The sequence below is a fragment of the Ruditapes philippinarum genome, unplaced genomic scaffold, assembly GCF_026571515.1.
Source record: "Ruditapes philippinarum isolate M1 unplaced genomic scaffold, ASM2657151v2 ctg429_1_1_1_1, whole genome shotgun sequence".
NCBI classification, from domain to species: domain Eukaryota; kingdom Metazoa; phylum Mollusca; class Bivalvia; order Venerida; family Veneridae; genus Ruditapes; species Ruditapes philippinarum.
In genome coordinates, this window is record NW_026855416.1 from 288,735 (window position 1) to 312,574 (window position 23,840).

At 31.2% G+C, this 23,840-nt stretch overlaps 2 protein-coding genes across 2 annotated transcripts in view; one reads left to right on the forward strand and one right to left on the reverse strand.

Moving 5' to 3' along the window:
• Window positions 1-23,776, reverse strand: part of LOC132743211 (uncharacterized) — a 70,297-nt gene extending 46,521 nt beyond the window's left edge. Inside the window, exon 1 of the mRNA XM_060731741.1 lies at window positions 23,624-23,776. The gene's annotated coding sequence lies outside the window, so the exon portion shown is untranslated. The remainder of the gene's footprint in view (window positions 1-23,623) is intronic.
• Window positions 9,036-10,469, forward strand: LOC132743193 (beta-1,3-galactosyltransferase 5-like). The gene has a single exon (XM_060731725.1). It carries the CDS (start codon window positions 9,163-9,165, stop codon window positions 10,261-10,263), a length of 1,101 nt encoding a protein of 366 aa, XP_060587708.1. The 5' UTR covers window positions 9,036-9,162; the 3' UTR covers window positions 10,264-10,469.
• Window positions 23,777-23,840: the final 64 nt, after the last annotated feature.

Here is a 23,840-nt window from a genome sequence, read left to right on the forward strand (position 1 = left end):
GTAGTTATTTTAATTTAATAAAATTGTTAGAAGTTTACCGTAAATCAGATGACAATTAAAGTATCTTTATTCTTAAATTAGCTTAATTAACAATAACAACATCCTAACAAACACAGATTACATACTCAGCCGACAGCAATTTTATACAACTGGAAACCCGCTAACCGTTAAAATCTGTTAGTCGTTATTACTTTAGTCGAAACAGGTCACAATGTAGGAAACATTTCGTAGCAGGTAAGAGAAATATTCTGCGGTTTTTATTTCTGCGGTGCCGAGACTGACCGCAGAAAACGCAGAAATAAAGTCACCGCAGAAAAAACCACTTATACGGTAAGCAATTTGCGCCTGATGTGTTTCCGTACTTATTTTCAGCGGTTACGTCACGTAAATACATGACTACGTCACATGTCTAAATATAGAACGTCTAACTGTGCATCTGTTGCATAATAACACACACTTTCTGTTCTTCTATGTTCAATAGGGAAAAGTGTGGGACGTGTTAGAATTATATAGAAAAGTTTCCGATCGTGTTAGAATGTTATTTTTTTTGCTCAAATAGTTTTAAGTATCATAGTCTTTTTAAAGACGATTCAACATGATTTAATTTTATTCTGTAACATACTTCATTTCACAGAGATAAGACGCTTTGTTCTGTAATTATCTCACACCGCTACCCCAACTCCCTTTCCTCAAGCCCCAGTTACCCCCCTCCCCCTTCCCAAAAATAAAATAAAATAAAAAGATGAAAACAAATATTTAAAGTTATTTTCACAGAACAACAATCACAATTTTCATTATTCTATGGAATATTACTTATACAGGGGCAGCAACTCCTTCGCCCTTCCAGTGCTTTGATTCTATGACAGAACTCTTTATATATTTTTAAAAACTTGGTCTCGATTATATGTTTGCAATAACATCTTCAATAAATAAGCAGTGATAAGTATTTTGTTTTATACGAACACCGAAACAGCCGGTAATGTGACATTTGAGAAGAACATTGAAATCGCTTAAAGGGGGCAATGTTGCGTAAGAAAAATACCAAACGATCGATGACACTCACCGATAAATTACCGTCTTAATCTATTTTATACCGCAGCTACACGAAGAAATGCAAAACAGACATTTTTCTTCTTCTAGCATTCCTCCATAATAAATACCTTATCCGGTGTCGCCAAATAATCACACGGTCGTAATATTACCACAGTTTATACATGTTTTTTTTTAAAACTTGCCTGCGACTTTGTTTACGAACTATGCACTTTGAAAATTGGTATAAATCTTCAGAATAGAACAATTATTTCTGTGCATGTATTTGATTACTGTGAAAAATATCTATTTTCTTCAGAACAAATGCGTGAAGTTGAGCAAAATCGCTGGAATACTCTACTTTTAAAAGATCGTCGTTCTGATCAAGATCAAGTTTTTAAAAAATTATATAGATTTGGCTGAGATGTAAACTAGTAAAATCAAAGCACTGAAAGGGCGCTTGTTTAATTAATACCTTATAGAGGTACAATGAAAATTGTGTAATAGTGTCATAGTTTTGTTGTTATGAATACAACAGTGGAAATTGACTTTAAATGATATTTTTTGGGATGTAATTGGGACTGGAGGGAGGGAAAGGGGGTAGCGGTAGGGGATAACATCAGACATACTTATAACGTTTATATTCTTCAAATTCGACACAATTATAACATATAAATATAGTATAAATGCTATTTTACCTTTGTTTCCCTTTTCCGCTTTATTCTTACCCCTGTTGTTTTAATAAACATCGCAACGGCTTTTTTAATGTGGAATAACAGATCAAAGGACGAATCATCACTACCCAAACGGAAAATGGCTATAATTTTCAATACTTAAATGTAAATAAAGAAAAATATGCAATTTTCCGATAGAAACCGTAAACTGGACAATAATTCAGGTAAATTATTGATTTTGTACTTCATGTTATAAATCAGGCGGCGAATTTCATTTCCTATTTCGTAGTCCCATGATATCTTTGCAAATGAGCGCGAGCCTTATTATCATAGAATTCCAAAAAAAAATTAAAACATCTGAACTAATGAAGAATGCTTATCATAAGTAAGATCATTTAGATTAGGTAAATTTGTGTGAACTTAGTGGTTTGATTTCAATATTATTATTAAAATACAAATGTAGAACTTAATTTACAGTTTTTCTCCGCAGATCAAGGATCAATGGTGCTGCCGAAGTCTCTTTTTAATTCCGGAAAACACATATTATTGAATTTTGCATTGTGATAGACGATCGTTTTTTCTTCTTGTAATTTCTTTCCACAGTAAACAAAAAAAATATCCTTTCATTTTTTGCCTCTGTGAAATTTTTTTCTGCCATGTAATATTAATTTCTTAGTTATAGAACAGACTGTATATTCTTATATTATTATATAAACAAACAGTATATTCTGCACTTTGAAATATGATATACCAGTTAGTGCTTCTTGATTACTTGGGTAGGTTTTGAAACAGTTCAAAAGGATCTGATTTAGAGATTAAATATACTACCGGGGTATATTTTTCACAGATCAAAAGATGCATACTTTTCTATTGTTGCGAATATTTATTTGTTTGCACGCAAACAATATATTTGTTTGTAATTAATGTACAGTTTTGCGGTGACAACAATAAACAAATGCGAATGTGTACATGCAAATAAATTAAGTAGAGTAATGAGACTTAGACATTGATCAATAAGATGACCCGCAGAATTTGTCCAAAGAATGTACCGCAGAAATAAAGTGCGCAGAAATAAAAACATGCCAAAATTTGAAGAAAAAAAAACCCCGCAGAATTTGGAGCCCACAGAAGAAAAAAAACACATTTATGTAAGTGTTTCTTGAATACTACGCTTATCAGTCTTAACATGTTTTTTTAAACCCGTCTGAATGTCATGTTAAATTCAGTGTATTTTAAAAATTCAGTTCATGTAGGCAATTTTGAGTTTTCAATAATGGAATACCAATCATTTACAAAAATAGAATTTATTTTCTGTCTTATTGCGAGTTTCAACCACATATTATTTCCAAAATCTTGTGTATTCCATATATTTTATTAAAGCACAGAAGGCGCTGCATTTGTTTGGGTCTCAGAATGTAAGAAAGTGCCACCATTTCCAGCGTTTTAATTGCAGTAAATTGGCTATAAGGCTAAACGCAACACTGATATTAAATCCAATGTTTATTTGACTTAAACAATTTGAAAAAAAAAGAGTTGTCTTTACTGGAATTTGAACTCCAGACCTCTCGCTTCCTAAGCGAGTGCGAAAACCCTTCAGCCACGGTAAATTTATATGTGGACGGCCTGAAGAACAATAAAGGCTTGTAACGACTTTAACTGTTGTTTAACACAGATGTAAATAATCCTGGAGCTTACTTTAAGCATGTATATTTATAAAGAATCAAAGGGCTGCAAGTTCTGTGGTATTTTCTGATTTTTGCAATATAAATCGTACTGTAAATCTGTATGTATTTTCCTGTATAAGTTTATTCTTATGTATTATAATTCATTTTGCAAGGCACCGGAGTTTGATACATACGGAATTCTGCATAACTAGAGTTGCATGAAAAATCATTTATGTTCATTTTTTACGACAGCCACAATTTATCCTTGCATATCATGGCTACTTCCTTAACAAAGACACTTAAACAAGAGTCCGGTTTGAGCCGGGTGATGCTCCCCGAATAGGTTTTGGACACAGGAAAGTACACCTCTGGTAGTTTCAGAGTTATGTCCATGGCAAAAGTTCAAAGTGCAATAATTCCAAAATTAGGAAAGGCAGAGTTACTGTTCTTTCCACTGCACTTCTAATCACTGTTATCTATCAACTTACCAAATTTCTTGTTAATATCTCTTATGGTTTCCGGGTTATGTTCCGGACAACTTCAAAAAGTAAAAATAAACAAAGGGCAATAACTTCAGAATTAGGCAAAACAGAGTTATGATTCTCGTGCACTGCATATCTACCCATTGAGATACATCTACCTACAAAGTTTCATGTTGATATCTCTTATAGTTTTACAGCTGAATGTCTGCTTTGTATTTTCTTATTTTTTATTTAATTTTATTTTTATAAACAATATTAGAAATCTTCGACCATTCGGGAATAATTCTGCTTGAAAATTAATGCGCCTGTCTTTGACCATCTTTACGCAGTGATCTCCCCTGAATTTTTCGGCGTAAGTGTACATATAAAGGGAAGTAACCGCTTAAAAAAAGTGGACTACTTTCGGCATTTGCAATTAACAGCATTAGGCTCTGAAATTTCGCTACCATTATTTGTTTGGTCTCACGACCCAAACAAATAATAAAGGGCAGTCTATAGAATGTTGTCATAGGTTTACAATCAAAGGAAATAATGTTCTCAGATCATTAGCGAGATTTCTAAAATATGATCCCTACTCTGACCTTTTATTTGAATAACAAGATATTTAACCAAACATGTTTGCATGTGCTCTTTTGCTAAATGCAATATTCTGATAATTTGAATGTAAGGATATTGTAAGCTAAGCCGAGTTGACCTGATAAAATTACGCGTTTTATACACGATTAAGCCAACGCGGTCTCAAACGTGCCCAACTCGGCGTTAAAATCGGCGCACAAAAATCGATTTTCAGTTTAATTTCTTTATAATCCGTTGCAGAATTTTTCCACTGTCGTAATTCATTTCATCTAATTTTAAACTTTTCGTTTTTTTTACCATAGTTGACCTCCTTCAAAGGTTATATATGGGGGCGGGTTTACTCGCCTCTGTGTTAACATTATAAATTCTAGTCTAATATGTTTGTAAAGGTTATTGTAAACTTGATCAAATGATACTTGAATAAAAACAACAAAAACAAACAATCAAACAAAACAAAAAAACAAACAAAAACAAAAAAACTAAAAAAAAACAATGTATACGATACCCAAATTGGAAGCATGTTTAATATTTTTTCTTTTGTCTATTAAGCGAAATTTGGGTGTGAAATTAAACATCAGCAGCAGCAGCAGTAGCACCAGCAGAAGCAGAAATAAACAGCAAAATAGCGTACGTGTCTTCTTTAAAAAAAATAATCATAAAAAATGATCTGAGCATGCGCAGTGAAAATATGCTAGTTAAGGTATGACCATCCTAATGGGCGCTATTAGGAAAGCTGACAAATGACAATATAGGTCACCTTAGAAGATATCTGAATGCAAAGTTTGAACAAAATTTGCAATTCGGTTGTAAGTAATGGACAGCTGTTATATTAGGAGGGCTGTGTAACACCGCATTTGGGGTCAAACGCACTTTCGGGATCAACCCCAATGTGCGTTACGCACGCAAAGTTTGACCCCAAAGTGCGGTACACAGGTGCATATGCATTTTTTGACATCAGTAAAACGACCGCACATTTGGGTTATAAAAATTCAACCAATTAGAACGAATTATAGTGATATTTTAGAATAGTATCTTGTAGATGAATCAATTAATTGCAAACCGAAGTAGACGAAATATTAAGTTGGCTAACAATTATGGCAAACGATTGATTATTTTAATTTGTTATATCCAATAGTTGCAATTTATTATAATAATGTTTTGTATTCAATTACATGCATTTTTGTTATAGGATAGTGGCCTTAAAGTAATAAGATATATGTATATGTATGATATGTATTGTGTGTAATGATACATTATATAACATATCCATGACCCGATAATTGTAGAGATTGCATGTCACACATTATTCCATCTATTTTAAAAACAGTTCTTTATACGATTAGATCTGTTCAGGACCCATTAAAAAAATCTGGATTTACCCTATTTCTAGTTATATTAAACGAAGGTAACCTTTTGAATTGATTGATTTTAGTTTTTTTTCTATGTTGAATGTTGTAGAAGACTTGCATTAGAAGGAATTCAGGCTGTGTCAATATGTCACTACTGGAAAAATGAAATATTTAAGATTGTTTCCAAGATGGATACCATATTATAAGAATACACCATGTTTAAAAATTTATAAGTGCATAAATGAACTTCACGTCTAATTATGGCAGGAATTATATTCAGTCACGTATATTTTGTAATTTTCAGAAAAAGACATCTCGTCTCATTTTGTTCTTGTGGTACATCAAACAGATACGTTTGAAGTATTACCCAAAATAACATGTAAGTTTATTTTGTTTCACTTTATAAATTGTCCTGCGTTGTAAATTTACGTTTACTTCAAATTTTAGTCCTTTTTTATGTTTCAGTCTCATAACGGCGTCCAAAATAACTACAAATAAAAAAAGTCGTTGCGGAAGTATTAAAGTATATTTTTTAAGAAAAAGTTTAAGTTGACTTACAGACCTTTTACAACGCGGCCCGTTGCTATGAAAAATTAACCAGAGTTAGTATTTTTACGCGAATGCGAATTCTGCGTAGGGCAAAAGAGCCTTGTCTTAAATAGAAATGTAGGAAAAAAATAATAAACAATTCCGAGTTAGTTTAAGGTAAAAATTAGACAATTATATAAAATTGCTTTTAAGAGAAACACCAAAGATGCCTTTATAGGTTTGTTGCCAAAATTGCCCAACAAGGCATGGAAAATACGATTGTTTAAAAATTCCCCCTTGCGATCACGGACCTGACATTTAGATTATTGTTGTAAAAAATGTGGAAATATTCATTACCAAATAAAGAAGTTAATTTAATTGTTGTTGAAATCGTCCAAATAAAACATTATCATAACATTATATAAATAACACATGGGTTTGTAGGTAACAGTAAACATATCATCCCGAAGAAAATAATGTTACCCGATGGTTACAGTATTTTTACGAGGAATGATATTTTTGCTGTTACACACAAACCCATGTGTTATTTATTTCATTAACCCGAACAAATACTGTGATGATCTGAATTTGTAAGCTAAATCTTACAACCAAGAGTAGCAAAAACTAAACTGTCCTTATCTTGCAACTCTTAAGAGTACTGTAGGCCTACTTGAGAAGCTGTTTTTCTTTTATTCTTTAAGCAAGTGATGATATCTTCCAGTCATAAACATACAGTAAACTGTGTTTCGTGGTGCCCCAGGCCCTATCGTCGAAAATAAGAATGAATCGAAAGAAAAATGGCGGTCATTTTATTTGATTTTATTTAGAAAATAATGGCGTTAAAAGGCATGTTTATGGCGTAAAAGTTAGTACTCAATATTAAAACAGAACTTAGTTGACACCAGAACTCTAAAACCCAGAATGCGTTGATATGTAGCATATCAAAGTACATTGGGGTCAATTTCCAAATTTTGACCCCAGAGTGCGTTTGACCCCGGTAGTACGCTGTGAATTTTACCGCACTTTGGGGTCTGATCTTAAAGTGCATAACCTGACTGACCTATATGACAATATTAATGGGTTTACACGGTGTGTAAATCAATCGACCAATCAAATAACCTGATTAAAATATCTACAGACCGGATCGCGCATTACTAAAATCTATGTGGACTGGTATTACGGAATAAATCTTTCCCCTTTCGAATAAATTCCTTCAAGATCTTAAATAAAAGTTGTAATTTGTGATTACGTGTATTCTCATGTCTATGTATGTTACATATTGAGATATATCTAAAGTTACATTATGCTTATTCGAGGGTATACAGTGAGTGAACAGGTGAAGCCTGAAAATCCCAAATTGCGGTGGTACAGGGTTGTCATTCAGAAATATGAAAAATGGAGAAAAAATATAATGTCCTTCTGGAATTTTTTTTCTTATTGATTTTTATTTAAGAAAAGAAAAAATAACGTCCAGCCCTCAAACCGCACAAGCAAAATGATTGTTTTCACTCAAAATATCTAAAATTGAAAAAAGTGTTGCACTTCCTCTACATTATTAAACACTTGTTTGAAATTTCTGCTTTTATTAAACTATGTCAGAATATCCCCAATTACAATACAATTGAAAGGCCGTTTTCATAAAGTTTGCCTAAATTTTCCTCGAAAGTAAAATGGTTAATTTTGATAAATATCAAGCACATGTACTTTAATTGTGTAAATTTTCTTTTATTAGTCTTAAATAAGAAAATATCAAGAACCCTTTTTCTTATTACTTTTTACATTTTTTGCCAATAAATGATGTATTATTTCTTACCAAAATAATCTTAGAGTAACAAAATAATGTTTAAGTGGGTTGGTCTACAAGGGGCACATTTTTTTTATATAAAATTGCAATATATTTACAAATATTGATAGAACAATAGAAAAGGTATCATTTGGATATATTTTCATAAAAAATAAAAGTTGTTAGAAAAAAAATGTTGATTTAGTTTTAAAATGACTTACAATGAACATTTATATGATTAATAATACTATTTTGTTCAAGAACTTTTTTTCATCTGCTATATAAATATGTGTGATATCGGATCATGTATCTCACAAGTGTCAACAACTTCCATAATTATGCACGAGGTTCTTAATGTCTCATACTAAATACTTTCAACATAATTATTTATCGTCCACAGATATTCCATTAAAGACCAATTCACTTTAAATGATAAAGAAAAAAAAAAGAATAAAAAAGTTGCTCCTTTTGGGATTTAAACCAATCCTCAGTTTCCATGCAGTTGACAGTATATGTAACCTTTACAATGTGGGTATTATTAATAAAGAGAATCTATTTATTGTTAAAATCCTAAACAAAAATATACCACTCAAACCAAGAGGCCCCCTCGCTCAGATCGATTTTTCTTAAATATACATTTAACTGTAATACTATTTATAGACCTCTTTAAACCTTATCATGGTTTGAAATTAAAGATAAACCCTGTGACACTTTGTGAAGATTACTTTCTTTGTGACGTCTTTTAGCGAGGCATATGCTTGGATTAAACTAGATCATTGACATGAGATCTTGTGCAATATCTTAAAACAATATTTTCATACCTACCAACTGAGACTAATAAAGGTTTATACAGTTGCAGTTAAGATTTTAACATACAGCATGAAGTGACACGGCCTATGCTATAAATAATACAAATCTAGCGATTAAAGGGATTTAAATGGATTGCTGGGAATCCCTGTGTAATGTAAAGCGTGAAACGACGGTTTTTTAATTGTAACTAGATAAAACAACAACAGCAACAACACAACAGCAGCGAAATATGCGGACACAGTTTATTGTAGGACGATTTTATGTGCGATGAAAATTGTACAATTTCACAATATGAAAAACAACACAATTTGTGCTATTCCATGGAGATCTAACAAACTTCTATACTGTGCTTATGTGTTAGCGGTATTTTGGTTTTTCATGTACAATATGGAGTATAGTTCGCACACTTACACAAAACAGACTGCAGAAGAAGTTCAAAGAGAAACCAGCATATGGAAATATTACTCATTGCCTAAAAATGTAGTTAATCCAATCAACGGAAAATTCCTCATTATGAACACGTACATCTGCGAAAGAGACGATCCGTACATGCTCGTCATAGTGCCTTCTAAACCGGATCACATTCGGATAAGAAACGCCATCCGAAAAACGTATGGTACTTTATCACGTGACAAAAATTCATACGCAAATAATCTAAAAATAGAACACATAGTGAGAATTATATTCGTAATTGGGAAATCTAATAATAACTCAATAGACAACGCAACGGATACAGAAAATGATATTTTCAAGGACATTCTAAAAGTAGATATGATTGACTCGTATCAAAACCTCACGCGGAAAATGTTACATGCGTTTAAATGGATTAATTTATACTGCGCAAATGTGACCTATATCTTGAAAGCGGATGAAGACGTTTTTGTTAATATAGCTATGTTATTAAAGCAGCTTAAGCAAAATAAACCCTATTACAAAGGTAATATTTTTGGGCATATCTTTAATACCGACGATCATTTACAAGTGCAACGAGAAAACACAAAATGGGGAGTAAAATTCAATGAATACCCTCTGGACAAATACCCGTCGTATGCTCAAGGAACTTCATATACTCTAACTAGAAATCTTATAGATAAAATTGTAAACACATCACAGTTCTTACCATATTTACATATAGAAGACGTGTTCATAACAGGCATTATATCGAATAAAATTCACGGTGCTCAACTTGTACAGCTGAATGGCACATCGAACTGGGGCGACAGTAAACCGGTGCCCTGCTACTTTGTGCAAAGCGGCCGTACAGCACAAACTTTAATGACGCATAAATTGATGTATGCAACGTGGCAAGCGATGCAATCATATAATGAAACATGCCAGCCAAAGGAAAGCCAGATTGCGGCTAGATAGCATTATGTTTACTCATATTTGCCATGAACTTTATGTTTTAATGGATTAACAATGAAAAAGATATACACGCACATGTTAAGTAATTATAAATTCTCTGAAACTATTATTTTATGTATTGTATATATTAAGCAATAAATTATAAAATAAAGATAAGAATCGATATTTTTATAACCTTGAATAATGAAAACATCCTAAGGCACAATCGCATCTTCACGGTCCTTCCTGTCAAACCTCGGATAAGATATTATTGGTAATAGCCGAGAGAAGTTCCGATTGCTTATGGGCATCGTTATCAAAATGCTTGTATGAACAAGTGTTCAATTCAATTCAATTCAATTCTTTATTAAGATGATTCAGGCCACCAGCCCATACATCACAATAAACATAAAACATAATTACATATTATAATACATAATCACAAAAAAAGTGAAAATTTACAGTAATTAACATAACAAGCAAGACTCGTAAATCACAATAAACACAAAACATATTTACATATTATAACACAAAATCACAAATACGATGAAAATCTACAGTAATCAACATATTTACGTGTGCGTCTTTAAAAAGAAGCATGCGAAAGGTCTTTTTGCAGCTGTGGAAGATTTGTTTGAAACGAAAACATTTGGAGGTATTTTTACGTAAAAACCATTTTTCATAGTGCTTAGTAACGTAAATTATATTTTTCGATTTTTCCTTGTACCGATTTTATTTATCACTTCGATGTTAATTTTTCTCTTAAGTTAAGTCGTATTTTTTAGCGGAGCATGCCATTACATTTTTGTAGTCTGATGACCTCTCCAATTATATTACGATATTAATTTAAATGTCATAAAATAGCCTCTCATATATTGTCTCATTGCCAATTCCGAAAAAGAACGAATAATGTTAAGAATGTTGTTTATCGCAATTCACTCAAGCGTTATACTTTCACAAGGAATAAAAAAAATTAATTAATGAAGAACCTACTGCACACGACTAAATTGTTTACTAAATTTCAGCAGGGGTGGGATGGGGTGAGGGTGCCATAAGTTAAAGTTCATATCCAGACCTTAGTTTAATTCTATATTTTATGCATGTTCTAATACTAATTAGCCAAATTCTAGTCGGTTGGTGCGAAATTATATCCCCTAATTCTGGGCTCGCACGTGTTTTACGATGCCCCTTTGATATACATGTGAAGTATAAAAAAAGGGTCGTTAATATAAAATTAACATTATTTTATATTTAAAGACAGTTATTGTCTACCTAACAATATCTATTACACAAAAATAAACGGAGGGGAGATAACTGTAACAAGACACTGGTAACGAGTCTTGCAATCGGAGCTTTTCGGCTATTTCCGCCAAACTTCGTCAAAATTACACAAATCCGCGCATTAGCTTACTATGGTATTATTAGTCGACATGTTTAAAGATATACTATGCTCATCTTTAAGTAAAATATTTTTTATTGCAGAAATATGTTGAAATCTATAAAAGTCCTGCTGAAAATGTCTTATTTTAAATAAAAGAATGTACAAACTTTGGAATCAACGTTTTTTAATACTGGTCAAGTAAAGTACGTCCTTTCTTAAAAAGAACTGCCAGTTTTTTTTAATGACACAATATATTCATAGTATGTCCATTTATATTGTGAAACCTAACATCTGCTTTGTATGAAGTAAAAACGAATTTATCATATACAGTCAAACTTGTATTAAGCGACCGCGCAAGGGAAACACCCAAAACGGTCGCTTAATGAAACGGTCTCTTAAGACAAAGCATGATAAAAAGTCAAAATTTATACATGACATCTTTCTTTTTGCGGTGGGAATGTTTTTCAACTTCATTTATATCAATAATGTATCTACAAAAAGACTGTGTAGCAATTATCAACCTTTTTAGATATCAAATTTGAGCAGAGTATACCGCCCCCTCAACAACCGGGCCATCCCACCCCCTCTTTATGCATTACCTTCGCTTGGAACGGTATTGTCAATTGCATTTAGGAAGACGTCTTCGTTGAAACCGAAAGTCCCAAAAAGGTCAACATTTTTTCTTTTTTTCTTACCATTATTTATGTATCTCTCAGATCTTTTGTTTGGAAAATTAATTTTTAATTGAAATACAATCATGTAGTTATTTATTGTCAAATACAATGTAATGCTTAATTTTATGCCACAACAACAACAACAACAGCAGCGACGACATCAATAATTTGTTTTAATTATATCAAACATGTAATAGGCTTATAGCCTGACTCGTTTTGTTTCCTATTGTAATATATTGGTAAATAAATGGGGGGACAGGCATATACATAGTTAATAAGTAACATCTAGTTGATAAGTAACACGTCTATTTTACATTTAAAGGCACATTATGCCTCAGAAACGAATACATTTGTACTTCTTTAGAAAAAGCAATGTAAATTGTATTATGTTTAAAAAATGGTTTTAGAGCATGTTAGATGTTCGTTACCTGTAAATGTGAAATAATTTGTCATGAAAGTAGCCAAATGTAAACAAAGTACTATTTTGACTCCCATGACTCCCATACAAAATACTAAATCACTGTGCTTTACTAATATCCAAATAGCAACAGAAGAAAATGATGGTTCAGGTTATTTGCCAACGGGTGACTCTTTGGAAATTATTATAAAAGTACACCAAATATTAAAATATTTTTGGGAACAAGCAATGCATTTCTCGGTTATAATGGGCCTTTTGCACAATAATAAACTAAACTTTGTAGAGTTTGTATAGCTTGTCAACCTCATTATTAACAATAATTATGTTGATATCATGCAGTAAATGCATCTAATATTACCGAGATGGAGAATTAGTTCATTTACGATAATGATGATGATGATGATGATGATGATGATGATGATGATGATGGTGATGATGATGATGATAATGATGATGATGATAATGATGATGATGATGATGATAATGATGATGATAATGATGATGATGATGATAATGATGATAATGATGATGATGATAATGATGATGATGATGATGATGATGATGATGATGATGATGATGATGATGATGATGATGATGATGATGATGATGATAATAATGATGATGATGATGATGATGATGATAATGATGATGATGATGATGATGATGATGATGATGATGATGATGATGATGATAATGATGATGATGATAATTATTATGATAATGGTGATGATGAAAATGATGATGATGATGATAATGATAATGATGATGATGATAATGATAATTATGATGATGATGATGATAATAATGATGACGTCGATAATAATGATGATGATGATAATGATGATGATTATGATGATGATAATGATGATAATGATGATGATAACGATAATGATGATGATGTTAATGATGATGATGATGATGATGATGATGATGATGATGATGGTGATGATGATGATGATGATGATGATGATGATGATGATGATGATGATGATGATGGTGATGATGATGATGATGATGATGATGATGATGATGATGATGGTAATTAGAGCAACAAAATCAATCAATAAGTCATCGGGTTGTAAAAAGGGGGGCGAGATGATAAGTTCATGACAGAAAGCATGTAGCAATAGGGTACATGTATATAAATGAATGGTAAAAACGTTCATTGGTAGAACTGGGGCCGACCCGGGTAAAACACATGGTGAGAAAACTAAATAATGCTAGCAAGTATAAGGAATATGTTGGGAGATTTATACCACGCGAAATACATTGTGTATTGACTGGGAAATTGAGAGAAAGAAACAATGGCTTTTATATACTACTTCGTATTTAAATGCGAGAGAAAATAGGATAGCATTAAATGACGAGTAAATAAATAAGAACGATTAAGTACTGTATTAAAATAATCGTGTGCTGGAGATTAAGTACAAGGCCGTAAAAATCATGGATTTAAAATATGGCATGTGAAACACTTGCAAATAATTTAATTATAATATTCTACATGTATTTCGGGAAAAGTTTTTATTTATCATGAATAAGAAAGAACTCAATTTTTTTTAAGGACGGCTGCGGACATAATTGTCCTAAATTTGATTACATGGATGATGCGTCCTATTTGTATGATAACAATCTAGTTTTCAAAAATTTTAAACATTTGTAAAAATAATAACATGTTAATTTTAAAATGGCCGTAAAGGTAGAGCTATTGGCAATTTTACATTTGAGCCGCGTCACGACAAAACCAACATAGTGCGTTTGCGACCAGCATGGATCCAGACCAGCCTGCGCATCCGCGCAGTCTGATCAGGATCCATGCTGTTCGCTATCAGTTTCTCTACTTTAAAAGGGTTTGTAAGCGAACAGCATGGATCCTGATCAGACTGCGCGGATGCTGGTCGCAAACGCATTACGTTGGTTTTGTCATGACTCGGTTCATTTAGACAAATATCTGTAATAGATAATATAGTTGTTTCAATCAAATGCTTCGCATATTTTATTAATTTTGAAGTTATTGAAACAGTTCCCTTGTTTTCTGATGGACATGCCATGGTTCAAGTAATTTTGTCACTGTTGTTGTCCGACTTGAACTTACCAGAAAGTTGTGCGCCAGTATTACGTAAATCGCCGAAATGGTCGGAATCTTTAAAAAAATGAATTTGTATTAAATTTCAATGAACATGATTTGTCGTACAAAATATATTAAACTTTATCATTATGTTCATACAAGTACATATAAATTTCTAGAATTGTACATATAAATTTCTAAAATTGTTATAGTGAAATAATAAAGGCGTTCTGATCAATCTGAGTAAATACATAAACTCGGCCAATAAAATTAGAAATGATTTAATGCAAATAATTTTTTTAAATAAATGTTTGAAATGTAAGCGTTTACTAGACTTTAAGATAGACAGTATTATTTGAAATCGTCATCAATGCATCAATATTTTAACATTTTTTTTTCTTTAAGTGAGTATTATCTTGACATGTTTGTAACGAAGTTATGCTCTTCCATATGTTATATTTATGATTAGATTACCACATTCAATTGTCATAACGTGCTGGTTCTTTGAACACCAACTTTGAAATTATTTCAATTATGATAATTTGTTCATTATATGAGAAACATTGGAAAAAAGTTAGCTTATCATCACAAAAGCGCTCACAAAATTGATATCTATTTCCTAAACATTGCGTTAAAGCGCGTGGGTGTTTGAAATTTTGTTTTGTTCAATAATATTGCAGTATTTCAATGAATCGTAACACATTTACTTTGGTAAATCAGCAATATCTAGTAAGTCTAGAAAATCGACTGTTTAAAAATAACAACAAACACCAAATTGGTAAGTGATTATTAGTAAGAATGTACTACCTTAAATAGGTCGAACGGCAACGCTGTTCTTTAGCAATTTAATTTTGTAAATGCTTATTAATAATTTAATAAACCCTTACCTGTACCTAAAGGCGCGTAAACAAAAATTGACTCTATTTTACTATAAACCCTTCTTGTTTTGGATATGTGATACATAAAATATTATACTCGTTAGACTTAATACTTAATTTATTGAACGAGTTGGATAGATTACATGCGAGTATTTCGAAAAACAACAACAACAAAACAACAACAATCAAATCTCCCCCTCCAAAAAACAACAACAAAAAACAAAAAAAACAACAACAAAAACAAAACAAAACAAACAAAAACAACACCAACAACAACAACAAAATATAAGTTTACATTGACATTTAATGACCATTTCCGATCCTCATTATCTATGATTTCACAACTTAACGAAAAAAGGACTATGACACCTGTTTTTTAAATTCTTTTTCTTTTTGTAAATACAGACTCAAGGTCAATTATCTAAACCTTTCAAATCTTAAAATAAATTCGAAAATAGCTTGAACACAATACCCATAAATATATAGATAATTGAGCAAGTTAAGTAAAATTAGCAATAATAAAATGACGCGCGGCATTGAAAGGCAAAGTTGTTGATAGAACCATTTTGTTAAAAAATATCGGTCTATTTTCGATAATATGACTTATGTTCGATCTATTATTACTTATTTGTAACATAATTATCTTTTATCATTTGACACAAGTTTTTTTTATGCTGCACGGATCTTATTTTGTTTTAGCTGATTTTTTTTATAAAGGGTAAGTCATATTTTAATTTTTTTTTTATCATTATTTAGGAAATATCAATTTTGAGTGCGTAGATGTAGAAGAGTGAATTGTTGGGAGTCCAAATTCGTGCGTAAATCGTGCATTGTAACACCGCACTTTGGGGTCAAACGCACTTTGGGGTCCGACCCCAAAGTGCGTTACGTACTTTGGGGTCTGACCCCAGAGTGCGTTACGCACATTGGGGTCCAATTTCGACCCCCAAGTGCGTTAAACAGGTACATATACCTTTTTTAACATCAGGCAAATGACCGCACTTAGGGGTCATAGAAAATTAATGTTCATTATGTTTTAAATAATATATTGTAGTCAAAGCCAATGGTAAACAAAAAATCAAGGTATTAAATAGACACAAACATGTGCCACGAATTATAGTAGAATCAATAGGGATTTAAATTGTCTTGATTAGTAAGTGAAGGACTTTCACCAAATAAATCACCAAAAAAGAATTTGTATCAACTATTAAGCTTAAAATATTTGTTCTCAAATTTTCCATTTATTTTAAAAGAATGTACACCTTTCATTAATTCAATTGTTTTTAGCTAAATGCATTATTTTCCCGTCTTTTATTTACACATTTTTAAGAAATATGATAGTCTTAGCATAGACAAAGGTATAAATTCTGGGAAATCTTAATAAGACATTTCAGTAAAAAATATGCCTGATAATATGTTGAAAGAGCCATTTATTTAGCTAAATGTGACATATAAGAAACTTGACTAGGTTTAGATGCGGCTTTAAGTAGTAGTCCGTACAGGCAGTACTAAAAATATCAACTATTTAAGTAGTCGCACATTAAGAGCGGAGCTTCAGAATAATGTAAAATTCTCACTGGGGGTATAGAGGGGATTGTGGGGTTTCGATCCCCCCGAGGGTTAAAAATAACGTTTTAAAGGTCCATTATGCTTTTATTTGTTTTTCTTAAAAGCGTTTTATTTTGATGTTCTTCTATATCCAAAAAGTAAACATTGGCCAATTACCTGAACCATCTTTTTTATCTGTTGCTTTTTGGCAATGATGAGTACAGTTATAGTGAATTAGTATTTTACATGGAAGTCAAATACTACAGTGTTTTGACTTCTTTTATGACGAATAATTTCACAGTTATCGCTACTTTATTCAGATAACAAGCATCTTACATTTCTCTGATACCATTATTTTAACATTATAAAATTCATGTTTTCTCTTTCTAAAGAAGTATGTAAGATTTCCCATAAAAAAAGCCTCTGGCGAACGGTTGTTACGGAGCTAACAAAAACCCTTAAGTTTGTTGATAAGCTTAATAATGTATTTGTAAAAATCACTATTTATAGTCCGATCGAAAAACTTGATTTTTCACCAGAACATTGCAATAGAGTATATTTATAGTTCTTTGGAAACAAATATTAACTAAATTTTATTTCATTCCCAACATATTTACATGTAAAATGGGGCTCAATATGGCACCAAAAGTTATAAAGTAAATGACCGACAGAACGGGATATTTTTCGCAGCATCTTCTAATTCTAGGAATACACAATTTCTGTACTAGAGTATTTTGAACGGTGGCATAAAAGTGACATTTCTATTTTTTTTTATACTTTTTTTTTGTTTTTCGTACATATTTTTGTTTGTTTGTCGTACATATTTTTTTTTAGTTTTGAATACATACTTTTTTTTAGTTTTGCATACGTGTACATATTCTTTTTTAGTTTGCATACATATTTTACTTTAGTTTTGCATACATATTCTTTTTTAGTTTGCATACATATTTTATTTTAGTTTTTTTTGTACAAATTTAATTTTGTTTTTTCGTACATATTTTTACATGACGCCATTTGCAAAGTGGAGGTTTGGATAATTACACCATTTGTTAAACACCATTTTCAAACACTTCGCCATCTGTAAATTACACTACCCTATTTGCAAATGCCATTTGCAAATACCAACATTTTCATTTTTGGAGGTATCAAAAAAACGACAACACTTTTAAGTATCAGCGGTAACCCAAATAAAGGTTCTGCATATGGTCTCGATGTGGTTAACATTTGTCACAAGGTGCCTTAAAATCCTTCATGGGGTTTCGGAGATAAGGAGCGGACATGAAACCCAAATCTTTATCCTTTGACCTGTAGGTGTGACCCCGACTTTGAGCCGGCACACCTGGCATATAAGTTCTGCATATTATCTGGATGTGCTAAGGATCATAATTCTCAATTCTCAGGGGAATGGGGTTGAGTGGTGCCCTTTCCAAATAGACACTAATATAACAGTATATAATAATAAAAAAACAATAATCATATAAAATACATATAATATAAAAAATGGGCCGAAAAGGTCGGCCGAAACCAGACTTGCCAGGCCGAAAACGACTGGGCCGATTCCAAAAATGGACCGAAATGTGACCAAACCACTGTGCTAGTTTTATACTCAACTATGGGCTGTTATGAGATTTGAAAGCTGTTTTGATTGGCTAAATATGTATGAAAAACAAAAATATGTACGAAAAACAAAAATAAAATATGATTGCAAAACTGAACAAAAATATGTATGCAAAACTAAAATAAAATATGTATACAAAACTAAAAACAAAAAAATGTTGATATGTAGCATATTAACGCACTTTGGGGTCAATTTCTCGATTTTGACCCCAATGTGCGTTGAACCCCAAAGTGCGGTGCGAAGATTAACGCACTTTGGGGTTAGACCCCAAAGTGCGTTTGACCCCAAAGTGCGGTGTTACAGTGCATAACTATACTAAAACTCAAGGTTATTTTATTTCTTTTATTTTATTTTAATATGCTTATAATTAAGAGACAACAACAACAACAACAACAACCGTTTATTTCAGCATTAAGTATTATACATATACTTCTAGCCTGCAATGATAAAATTATGTGTAGGCATAAATTATACATGTATCAAGATTTCGTTTAGCGCTATTATTTAAACAAAGGTGCTTTAGATTAATAAAACGAATAATTAATAAAAATATGTTGAACTAAAAATTGAACGGAGAACTAATTTTCATGACGTCATTAAGTTTATTGACGTCTTATTTGACATCTGGTAATGTGTAAGCATTGTGTTATGATTTTATTTTATTGTATCATCGCCTTAAATGCCTTGTCTATTTAATAGGGGAATAATAATATGAAACGTGTAAGTTTTTTTTTATAATCTTACTCGTTATATACATGATCTGAAACATAAGGTTATCGTATGTCCCAGACATGATTTTTAACCTGTCGTCCGTTGTTTACGTTGTAAAAACGATAATTCTCTGAAAGGTAATTTTATTATATTCCTATGTATATGAAATATTGAGAAATATTGATGAAATAAAATGCGTATTTTCATTTTCTGTATTTTCACTGTAAAAATTATTTTTGACTGCAGTGAAACATATTTTCCGAATTCTCAATGGCGTCTTGCAGGACTACTTTCTTTAAAATTCTGCCAGTACACAAAATTTAAAAGGAAAGTCTTTCAAATTGTGATGACAAAAAAGAGAGACAAATGTATATAATAAACATAAAATTAAATTTTTTTTTTCTATAAATACAATGGCATAAAAATTATCAAATTTCACTTGTGGCTACCGCCACTCATGAAATATTTATTTTCATACTACTTTATGAAAATAAATCAAGTATTTTTAGAAGAAAAAAAAAACGTGAATATCCTATTTCAAATAGTTAATAAGTCCGCGAAATGATATTACTTTTATTTTGCAAAAGCTTTTAATTTTTAATATGTTCTGTAACAGTTTAGTACACACTTTATGAATTGAGAATTCACGATTTCAACTTCACGAATTCACGATTTCAACTTCACGAATTCACGATGAAGTTGAAATCAAATCGTGAATTCGTGAAGATGAAATCATGAATTCGGGAAGTTGAAATCGTGAATTCGTGAAGATGAAATCGTGAATATATAAAGCTGAAATCGTGAATTCGTGAAGTTTAAATGTCTCCAACAGTCTTTTGTACATAAGTGACCCAATATCCAGATGGTGTAGATAAACAGAAAAAAGTATTGGTAGGTATGCTTTGAGATGTAATATGTATACCTATTACATATAATTATACATGTATATTATTATTTATTATATACTTATAAATGAAATATTGAGAAATATTGATGAAATAAAATGCTTATTTTCATTTTCCGTATTTTCACTATACAATTTATTTTTCACTGCAGTGAAACATATTTTCCGTATTTTCAGTGGTGTGTTGCCAGACTACTTTCTTTGAAATTCTCCCAGTACACAAAATTTCAGGGAAAGTCTTTCAACTTTTAATGTCAAAAAGGAGAAAAATGTATATAATAAACAAAAATTTAAGTTCTTTCTATAAATAAATGATTTATTTTCATCTTGTAGCATGAAAATTACCATATTTCACTCGTCGCTACCGCCACTCATGAAATATTTATTTTCATACCACTTGATGAAAATAAATCATGTATTGATAGAAAAAACTTGAATATCCTCTATATATTTATATTATAATTATAAAGATATACATATCACATCTCAAAGCATATGCAATGATGATTTTTTTTCATTAGCTTACATGAAGGAGTAGATATTATTTTGATTGACATATCAACCTATTACAATGTTTAAAAAAATGAAATGGGAAATACTGAAATGAATTTTTAAAAAAAGGCTTTGATTTTAACATAATTGCTAGATAAGCTGCAAATCCAATTAGTTTGACCAAAATCAAAGGGAAAAATTATGGGTTTTTGTTAATTGAAAAAAAAATCAAGTTTATTTACCCGAAACTGTATTTTATTCAGGAGATGAACAATTTTGATTGCTGTTTTAGAAAATTCCAGTCGGTTATAAAATTTGCAGGTAGAAACACGAAGGCCCTTATTGCAAAACATTAAGTAAAGAACGATAAACGTGAATAATCGAAAACTTAATATCTATTTCAATTTTAATATGGTAAATCTAGTAAATAAGGGAATTGAATAAAAGATGTTGAACTTCATTGAGAGTATAAGTAATTTTCCTGACGTTTATTGACGTCATATATCTAACGTCAATTGACGTGTTAGCATTTCTCGTGTAATAATGCATACACTTGTTTGCCCATTCTGTTTGATAAGGAAATAGTTCAAATCATGTTAGAATGCTTAATTAGTTCGCGTCAATTACGATTGACTATCAATCTAATTACGATTCTAGTATTATAAATTTTTACCTTTTATATACATGTACGTTTCAACAGATTATTACAATATATATCGGGGAAGTAAAAGTGTTAATATCAAGACAAAAAGCATCAGGCCAAGTTTGAGCTTTATTCGTCGACATCCATATTAAAATCGCAAGATGTTGTATATCACCGTATGTAGGTCATCTTTCTGATCATCACAAACATCCTTCTTTTGTTATTGACCTAACAACATTTTATTTGTAAAGGCAAGAATGACCTTAACCTTACGATCTTTTGCATGCCATAAGGGGACATTCTCTATTTGATATTCAATATCCCAACCAAATATAAAACCTAAAGGATAATGATAATTATGATTTAGAAATAATGGTCCCGTTCGTTATATAATCAAAGCACTAAAAGTGTTGTAAGCGGTAAGCTAAAATACACAATCAAATGAATAAGTAGGTGGTTAGATTACAACCCGACCTGGTGTAAATCCTATGGCAAACATAATTCAAAAGAAAAGAAAAATGGAAGCGTGGTTTCTGTTGGTTCTATTCAACAAGCATTCTACTTAAATTAGTACAATGGGGGGACACAATGTGCAACAAATTCAAGAGCATTTCAAGGTTAATAGGTAAATATGTCGATTACTGAAAACGATTCGAATGTGGCCCAAAATTTGTACGTAAGGTTTTAAAACTTCACCAATCTTACTTCACTTAAGTGAAATCTTCAAGTTATTATCAAATTCAATCAACTAAATACGACAATTTAACATAATGTAAGTCATTTTATTTATTTTCAATATTAAAAAGATGAATTACCAAAGAAAACAAATAAATTGTTTCTAATTTGGTACGAAAATATTGAGTACAAAAGTGTACGAAAATAGTGTGAACAGAAGTGGTATGAATGCAAACATTATATACATGTATATCAATATGGTAAATATTAAGATAAGTAAATATCTAACTGCTTTAACACTTATTTTATCGGAACAATATAACCGTAGTTGATGTCAATTGACCCATATGATGTAATTATCCGGAATGACCGACTAATAATTGATAAATTGCTCATATACCTCAGTTATTTTGTATAGAAATTGTAGTCTTTAAAGCCTTATACGATTTTGAACGATACATTCATATTTTACAGTTTTAGACATTTAAATGCTTGTTGGCAAGCAAATGAATCAGAGTGCTACGAGACAATTATTTAAGGAACATCGCCGTTGTCACATAGTTGACGAGTTTCATTACTTACGGAGTTTAACAAACTTGCAGAAAATTCTATTGCAGACCAATAATAATAAAAGTTCTCGTATTCAAGGAATCTCTATATTATATAAAAGATCCGTTACTGGCAACAAAACTGTATAATAACAGCAGCGTCAGGAACAGCAATCGTTAAAGTGTTGAAATATTAAGTAATATTAACAAATTTTGTTATAATTGGTTTGTTGTTGTTTTTTCCAGTCAGTTTAACAATGCACAGATAATTTCCCTGGTGTTGCATTTGAAGGGTGTGTGTTTCTTTTGTATACATTTTGCTCCTTTTGTTTTCTTTTGTGATCCAAACTGTTTCAAATTCTTCAAACGTTTAAGATCCTGTATGTTGTAATTGAGGTTGCATACCACTCTTAAGTGAAATTATATAATATGCGTATATAATTATGCTTATAACACAATTTTTAAACATCGAAGAATATGTACTACACATATTTGTAAATATAATATGGAATCATTAAATTATATGCATTCATTTCTTATTGAAAAATTTGACTTAGACTTTATAGAAAATAAATGTTTATTACCTCCCTTTATTTACTTGATTTGAGCATCATATTTATGATATAAAACCATATACAATTTGTGTTACAGGAATCGCGATCAACGTGTTCTTTTTTCTTACTCTATTACGAAGTATTAGACAAAATGTTTCAAAGCTACGGAAAAAAACCGTTATTAAATACCACTGCAACCCTCACCGCCACCAACAACAATAACACCTCAGCAACAATAACAACAACAAAAAAGCAAACAAAACTGTTTACACTACCTTTTTACTTCTTGTGCCATGTTTTCCTTTGTCCTGTCTTTTCCTGGTCCAGTTTTTGATCGTCAGATTATCACAAGAGATGTCTAAAATCAGAAGCTTGAAATCATACTCGGATACTCTTCAGTTTATTGAATAAGATACATATTTATGTACAAATGTACAATAGTAAATCCAGTTTCCCTTTTTTCATAATTAATACAAATGAATGTATGAACTG

Excerpts from the sequence above, each read along its gene's own strand:
- LOC132743193 (XM_060731725.1), top strand. The coding sequence starts at position 9,163 with ATGAAAATTGTACAATTTCACAATATGAAAAACAACACAATTTGTGCT.